The sequence below is a fragment of the Calonectris borealis genome, chromosome 2, assembly GCF_964195595.1.
Source record: "Calonectris borealis chromosome 2, bCalBor7.hap1.2, whole genome shotgun sequence".
Taxonomy (NCBI): Eukaryota; Metazoa; Chordata; class Aves; order Procellariiformes; family Procellariidae; genus Calonectris; species Calonectris borealis.
Window position 1 is genome coordinate 25680074 of NC_134313.1, and position 8534 is coordinate 25688607.

Below are 8534 nucleotides of genomic sequence, written 5' to 3' on the forward strand. Positions count from 1 at the left end.
GGGTGGTATTAGGGAGGGGGCGGGGGGAGGAGGCAGTTGGTGGGGTGCTGAGGAGAGGGCAGGAGCGGGCTGGCGGCAGCAGCTATGGCCTCGCTCGTGAAGAAAATAATCAGCACTGCTAAGGCCCCTGCCGCACTGGGTCCCTACAGGTATGCCTTAGCGAGAGGGGGGTCTTTTGGAAGAAACAGGAGTGAGCGGGAGCAGGTTTTGCCGGTAGGGTTTCGAGGTCCCTGGAGGGGGGCCTGTCAGGCAGCCCTGGGGGCTGCGGTGAGGGTGCCCCCCCGGTGCAGGGACCGATCTCCTCTCCAGTAACACCACCACCCCCCCCCCCCCGAAGGAACGCCTGGGTCCCTACTGCACGGGTGGGTCTGCAGTACTAGCGGCGAACTTCGGCCTGGCTGGGGGGGAGGAGCGGTCCTGATCGGTTTAGGTGAGGTTTTAAAATGTCCCTCAGGAAGTCAGTTTGGGAAAATAATTCTGAAATCAGTGATAAGCAATGAATGAAAAAAAAAAAGCAAGAGAAAGAATGATTCATCTCAAGGGGAAAAAAAGCTTGCCTAGGAAAAAGCATGTTGCATAGGCAAGTGAGCAGTGAATGCTGTCTCTGGAGGTGAGGGACAGTGAAGACTGAGCCCTGTCCAGGATGTGCTTTGGCAGTTGGAGATTTCACTGCCTGGGAACTGCAAATCTTTTCTTATTTTGAATGTGACTGCCAGAAGGTTTAAATGCTTTTCAGTCTAAAAACTACCTGCTGTAAAAATATATAAGATGTTGTTCAACATTTTCACATGTTGTTAGTTGCAACAGTTCTGAATGTAAGTAAAAAAAAATCCCTATTTTAATTGGAGAAAGGTTTCTCTGCTATTTGAACGTGAAAAAAATGTTCAATAACTATAGTAGACTCCTATATCTAAGGTACTGAGGGATTCTTACCAGGACATTTTCTAAGAATTTTTAATTCTACTTTCAGGCTTTGTTTTCCCAATATAAACTCGGACTCCCTTGGTTTAAGGAGTAGCATCTTGTAGCATCTGAGTGCCTTCCAGGTGCATTTTTGTCTCCGTTACTTTGAAACTGAGCTTCATGAGCGTCAAGCTGTGTGTTCCTTATAGAAATTAAAAAGATGGAGAAATACAAAGTGTAGAGGCAGAGAGACATGATATGAAGGTTAACTTCTGTCAACAATAAACTGGATTGCAGCCAGGAGCCTGGCATCGCTTGTAGTTAGGAGAACATCTAAGACATGGGAAGGCAACAGTTCTTCAGCTGCACGCGCACACACCCAACTGGCCTGCCTTCAACATAGCTCTCCACTTCTGTTGTGGATTAATGGCACTCCAACATTTTGTGCTTATTGGTAGTTCTTGATGAAATACTCCTTATTATGCAGCCTGTTAATTATATGATGGGTCTAACATCAGTAAGTTTATCACTAACTTAGTTTATCAGGTTTCAGTAAATTTGTCAAAGTCCACTGAGCAAAAGTTGCACAAGAAATAACTGCTACATCTCTGCTGTGGAGTCTGAGCATGGTAACAGAGGAATGAGGGCTTAATGTGGAATGAAGAATTGGGATGGATGGGCTGCATTCCAAGTTCTGCTACAGCCCTTCAGTATGCTTTTTGGTGACCTGTGTTTAATGTATTTTTCTATTTCCTCTACTGCATCCTATTTCCAGTACCTTTAGATATGTAGGTAGATAGATATATAAAAAGACTTATACATGTGAGTGTGTACATGTGTGTGTGTATATATATATATACACATCTCATTAATGATATTAAACTTCTAAAAAGACACAGCAGAGATACTGCTCTTGTATCAACAATCATTTGTATAAAGAAGATCTGATTAACTTTGCAGTCCTTGTCTTTAAAGAGCATGATTCTTAACACCATCTTTCTGATGGATGATGTTCTTCTAAGGTCATAATGTCCGTCCAGTTATGCACTTAGGTATACGGAAACCTGAATGACTTTAGGCACACACTCAGATCTCTGCTGAATCGGAGATTAAAGAGTAGGTACGATTGACCCTAGTTATAGGATACATCTGCAGTTAAAGTGTGATTGGGTGTAGCTGAAGTTTCTCTGAGCTTCACTCATGCATTTGACTACAGTAGAAGTATACCCTTTCGTTGGTAAATTGTTAATAGTCTTAGTGAACGGAGGATTCCACTGGTAAGCATAGCAAGAGAAGAAAGTTGAGGAGCAGAGAAGGGGACCCAATAAGACTGCTGCAGGTGTTGATCTGGCAGTGGTGTCAGAAGGCTTCAGCTTGTTTTTTCCCCAATTATTTGTGATTTAGGACTGTCCAAATGCCTTTGCTGGGATAAATGTTTCGTTGTGTTGTTTGCTTTATAATAAGCAGTAAAAGACAATCTCTTTTTTTTTTTAGAGAGCTCATAACTTCTTGTTGCATGGTTCTCTGTGCATTTTCTTGTGGAAGGGAAGATATAAGAAAAATAGCGTTGACACACCACATCACTTTCAGAAGAATCTTTCTGTAATTTCTAAAATATTTTTAATTAGCAGCTGAAGAGAAGTAAATTATATCTCTTCCATAATGTTTGCTAGGTAGTTTAAATCTTTGATTTAATCTTTTGATCTCTTTGTGGTAATTAGACACATTAATAATTGCCAACTCTACTTCAGCAAAAACACATCTGACATTTATATAAAAATGTTTTGCAAATAGCTTGAATTCTGCATTCTTCTGAACTAACCCAGCCAACAGGTCATCCAGGTTATTTTGTGAGAGGACAGTGATTGTTCTGGGAATCGAGTGATCAAGGTGGTGTGCTGATGGGCCAAATTCATGACTCCGGGGGAATAATGCCAGAGAACTAGTGTGCAGGGCTTCACCTCATAGCTGTAACTCATTTATCATGGTGCCCATTTGAGAAGAAAATGGTAAATTTACTAATCAGTTTGGGGTTTTTTTTTAATTTTTTTTTTTTTTAAACTTCATTGCTCTGCAGCCAGGATGTAGATGAAAGGTATTGTCTACCTATCAAACTGGGATGGAATATATATCTGGGCAAGTGCAAAAGATGTTTATTTACTCTGCCTCCCCTCTGTGCTATCTGCAGTGTGAAAGCTGTGTTTAGTGTTGTGTTGCTGCACTCATGCCTTTTGCCTTTTCAAGAAAGAGGGTTTATTACCTCAAAACCAGAACTATACTAATGTAGCTATGTCTTTCCATAGGTGATCTAATCCCAGGTCTCCCAAGGCATAAGCAGATTGAATGTATGACTGTATGTACTTGTGCACGCATAACCTAAGTCCTCTATCTTTCTGAGATACTACTGAAGAAAATGCGAAGTGTGCTTTTAGATTGTTAAATGTTTCGATGAGGAAACGTTAAACCTAAAATGTCACTTATGTTTTCAGCCAAGCAGTGCTGGTAGACCGGACGATGTACATTGCAGGACAGATAGGTATAGAACCTTCCACTGGGCAGCTTGTCTCTGGAGGGGCAAAGGAAGAAGCTAAGCAGGTAAGATGTCTTCTAGCAATAAACTTGTAATCGAGTTGGCATGTGCTTAGTTAAACATGGACTTATGAGAAATTGAAGAGCCCAAGAGAGTGCATTTCACATCCTCCAAGCTGAGGGAAAAGCAGGAGGAAGTCATTCCATCCTATCCGTGTCACTTTCTACTCAAAAACCATGGGGGTCAGGGGAGGAATCTGTATTTCATGTAGGAAAGAACCAATGTTTGTAACAAAGGTTCAGACCCTAGTAAAAACTGTGGCTTTGAGATAGGGAAAGGTTTGTTCCTCCAGCAGCAAAGAGGTTGTGTGAGGTAATAGGTAGGATGAGATGGCACTGCATCATGCATTTACATCTAATGAATGGACGGTTTAATATTTGTGGTTTATTAGAAGCTCCCTTTTATTAATTTACTTTTTAATCTATTTCTGATTTTGCTTACTGATGACAGCTGAAGATTTGCTGGGTAAACTTATACTATAACATGGATATAGCCAGATTACAACTCATATTTACCTAAATACAACCCAGCTGATACTTAAAGATTTTTGTCTCATTTTTCATTAGGCTCTAAAAAACATGGGAGAAATCCTGAAAGCTGCAGGCTGTGACTATGGCAATGGTAAGTGTTGCGGTGATGGTGGCAAACAAGTGGTTGTTTTTACCTACCTGCATTAAAAAAAAAATAATTAAGTGACCTTTTAAAGAAAGAAAAAATAAAAAAGCTGTTTGCTAAACATGCAGTTGTTATCAATAGCTGAAGGAGACAAAAGGCATCATAAGTCTGGGTTAAAAAAGAAAAGTAGTAAATCAACGTGCAAGTGTTCAATGGGACACTACTTTTCATCATAAGTTCCTGTCCACAGTACTAATATTTTAATTCTAGCTGATGAAACTCAGGTATAGACAGAGCTGCAACTGACTACAGACATTTTAAGCACCCTAGACTTTGCTCAAGGTAAAAGCAGGTCTGTATCAATGGTGTTAATATTCTAGGCACTTTCAGTACCTTTTTTCAGGAGGACTCTAATAGCGGAGCCAAACCAGGATTAATGTTGGCTTGGACAGTCATGGGTAAAAAATTCTAGCATAGACTATATCTTCAGGCCTTTTATGGACTTTTTTTTTGGCAGCAGTTATTATATATGATGTAATTTTTGCCAACAGTTGGCTTACAACAGCTTTTTTTTGTTTGACCTGCTTATCAGTTCTGTGCCTCTTGGAAGAATTGGACTTAGAACAAAATTTAAGACAGATATTTTCAGAGCTGGCCAGGAATGTCTAGTTCCTTAAAGTTTTATTATGTACTAGGTATTCAGATATTTTAGATGGTTCTCTAGGTGGTAGCTCTAATGGTCAATACCTGTTTGCAAAATTTTTCAAAATGTTTAGAATATTTGAGAGAAATTTATGAAATAAAAGCAAGAAATGCACTAAAGATTTTCAACTTTTGTATAAAAGTCAGAGGTTCAAAATAACTGCAGATACGTAATTTCTAGTTGTGAAGACTACGGTTTTGATGGCAGACATGAAGGACTTCAATGACATTAATGATATTTACAAACAATGTAAGTAGATCTTTTCTTTCTGTTTTACCAGCAAGGCTTGTGGAACAAACTATATTCACAGTAAGCAAAGTGTTTTAGTGACTCAGATGATGTAGTTCCAGATTCTTTGAGATTCCAGTAGAAATATAACATTTAAAAAAAAAAAATTAATTTGCAAGCACCAGATCAAGCACAGCCCAATTTCTTGTGGATTTGTGTCCTACCATCCCACTAGCTCACTGTCATGTGAAGATCAACTCCTGCTATTCCTACAGGATGATCTTCCATGCCTCTTTACCTTGATAGATGCTGTGTTGTCCCTAATATAATTCTACTGTAGGGAGCCTTCAAATGCTTAATTTCCGATTTTGTATCTCCATTTCTTTAAAGTCTGTTTGTATCTTTGAACGATTTGTGGGTTATTGTTATGGGACAGGGCTCACTTTTTATATGAGGATGAGCCACGCTGCTCCACTTAAGAGAAAAAAAAGAATAATGCTTGGTTAACAAAACTGAATGTAGACTGAAATAGGTGATTCCTATTGATGAGCCATATTTTGCAGAAGAATTTGGGAGAGTATGCACAGAAGTTCCTTATTTATATAGCTTTGGGCTTTAATTAGATAGCAACATCTGGTCTTGGATGAAGTCTTTTATTTATGAGCTATCAGCATAGTCTTCTGCATGTCAAAATGGAATTGTGTGTGCATTTAAGCAGGGTAAAAAAAACCCAGCTGGATACTTGGTTACTTGTTGCCTCCTACCTGTAGTTCAAGAAAGCAGTTGTTGCTGTTCTTTGATTGTGAGTTATTATCCTGCCTTGTCAGTGCAGGACCCTGAAATTAACATTTCTGAGCTTAGTGTTAGCTCTCACTAGTAAAACTTTCATTTAATTATGCAAATTCCTTGGAAGTGTTCAAAGTCAGGTTGGACGGGGCTTTGAGCAACCTGATCTAGTGAAAGATGTCCTTGCCCATGGCAGGGGGGTGGGTTGGACTAGATGATCTTTAAAGGTCCCTTCCAACCCAAACTGTTCTATGATTCTATACATTCAACTCTTATATCTTGACCAATATACCCTTTCTGTTTTCTTCCCCCCTCTCCCCCGCCCTGTTCTTTTAATATCCTTGAGTGCCAGGCCTAATTGTGAATAGGTCAAGGAGGAATAGGTCAAGGGCCTATTTTAACTCCGCCCTCCTTTGATATGAGTAAGATTGGCCCCTGCTGACTTCAGGCAAATCTGGGATCTTTGCTCATGACTCTTTTGGCAGGGGCCTGTTTCTCCTTCTTGCTCTGTCTGTGAAAGCCCTCTCCCACTGTCTGGTCTTTGCAATTGGATGATCACCATTCTGATTTAATCTTTCTTTTTCAGCCAAGTTGGTGTTAAGGCCATGCAGTGTCAGCAGAGTGCAAGTTATCACTGGCCGCTAGGTCACAACTGTAGCTGCCTTCTCGATAGTGAATGGTAGCTTGCTGAGATGTTAGACCAGCCAGTGACCAAAAAAAACCAACAAGGGGGAAATGATAGCTGGCACAGAAGACTATTTGTCTTGTAGCCTTGAACCTGAAACTGTTCCAATGACTGCATTTTATACAGATTACTTTGAACTGTGTTTTATCAAGCAAAGTTCAGTGATTGGTGGATGCTTCTGTTTAAATTACAGTTTTCAAGACAAACTTCCCAGCCAGAGCAGCCTATCAGGTTGCCGCTTTGCCAAAAGTAAGTGTCACTTTTCTGCCTACAAAAAAATGAATTTTGTGAAATTCCTTACTGCTGAAGCATTCTGACAGCTTTTCTTATTCTGGAATAGCTTCAATTGCAATTATTTTAATGAAGACTCTTAAGTATTTAGTTTTTTTCTAATATACCAGTCTTATTCTCACACATGATAAGAGATCTGAATATGAGAGATACATTTCTTTATGGTGGAAGATGGCTACAACACTAGAAATAAGGGGTTATGATACTTAAGTAAGAGTAAAGTGAATTTTCAGTGCTACTTAACATTGCTAAATTAGTAATACAACTGTCAGAAGTACAATCTCCCTCAAATGTCACTCTGTTCTTACAAGGTTGTTACACATCCACTTGCTTCATAAAATAGATATATTAAATTCCTAATATGTTTCCTGCTTCTTTTCTCACAGGGTGCCCGAGTTGAGATTGAAGCTGTTGCCATTCAGGGACCCCTGCAAGATGCTTCAGCCTGACTATAAATAGAAACTGAATATCCTACGACGGCAGTTTTAGATTTAATACTGCTCCCTTACATCCTATTCCTACAATTGACTACCAGCAGTTACATACAGTTGAAATTATTAAACTTACTGAGGAAAGGTGCTTTCTTCTGGATTGTGGCCTTGGATTCTCTAAAATACAAGCTTGCAGGGAGTTCTATGCACCCTGAAACCTCCAGGAGTCCTGCTAAAATCAGCCGAGCTTGATTGCAGGACAGGGCCTTTACTTTGTGATGGTGACTGGATGTTCAGATATTACGTACGCGTTTGGGTGAGCGTATGACAGTTATACTATGGGTGATCTGGATATGGAAAACTGTAATGATTTGTAATAGTAGGTTTTTAGTAACAATTTTAAATAAGAAAAAATGACAAATGGAAAAACACACTTGAATTGCTTAGCATACATTTTCACTTTTGTGTTTCGGGGAATTTTGCTGTATTTGTTTCTGAACTATCTTAAACTCTTTCTTTACAGAATAGACTACTGTTGGGACTCACATTTTTTTCATATGGAAGCAATTGCTTAAGAAAGTTAATATTAATTTCAGAAAGAAGAAAATTACGCTTTTCTGAAATAAAGTGCTAACTTTATAAATCAGCTGTAAATGAATCTCTACCTGTAACCTTTTTCATAGCCTTTTTCACAGCAATTCAACTTTTACTATCTTTTGATTTAAAAAACAAAACAAAACATCAAAAAATAATCGTGTTTAATGAGAATAAATTATAATTGTAGCTGTAAAACTGTGCTTGCCTATTCTGGGAACAACTTTTTCTTTTCCTGGTTATGCTTTGATACTCCATTACAAAAAAGTCCGTATCTTGCTTATTCAATAAGAAATAATTCAAACCGAAAGAATAGCTTTATTATCTGTCTCCTAATAGCTAAGGATGAAAATAATCCTCCAAGACAGGAAGCTTTCAGCTACCATGGCATTACAGTTCTTAGTATTTTTCTCTCTGCCATTAAGGACAGAAGCATCTGCTTGATGGGGTGATTAAGCAATATTGAGAAGTCAGAGTGGTGATGCTAGTAAGTTATCCCATCCCTCCACATTTATCTTCTAACCAATTAGAAATGGATACCGTGTTTTTAAGGATCTAGTTTGAAAGTCAGCTACCTCATGGTAAAACTGGTTCCCTGTCTTCCCCACAGCCATATGACTAAGCACAGTATTGGTTTATTCAGTGGGAAATGAGCAGAAATTCTTTTCTGTGGTAGTCTGTCCACCTCAATGTCTTTGTTTTGCTCTC

At 39.1% G+C, this 8534-nt stretch overlaps 1 protein-coding gene across 2 annotated transcripts; it reads left to right on the plus strand.

Moving 5' to 3' along the window:
* The first annotated feature begins 12 nt into the window (after positions 1–12).
* Positions 13–7890, plus strand: RIDA (reactive intermediate imine deaminase A). 2 transcript variants are annotated; one of them, XM_075141398.1, is made up of 6 exons: positions 13–149; positions 3393–3498; positions 4060–4114; positions 4992–5060; positions 6704–6759; positions 7188–7890. In XM_075141398.1, the coding sequence occupies exons 1-6, from the start codon at positions 85–87 to the stop codon at positions 7248–7250; spliced, it is 414 nt and encodes a 137-aa protein (XP_074997499.1). In that variant the 5' UTR covers positions 13–84; the 3' UTR covers positions 7251–7890. The 2 variants fall into 2 exon arrangements, with proteins under 2 accessions (XP_074997499.1, XP_074997500.1); XM_075141399.1 differs by lacking the exon at positions 4992–5060 and having other exon boundaries at positions 24–149.
* Positions 7891–8534: the final 644 nt, after the last annotated feature.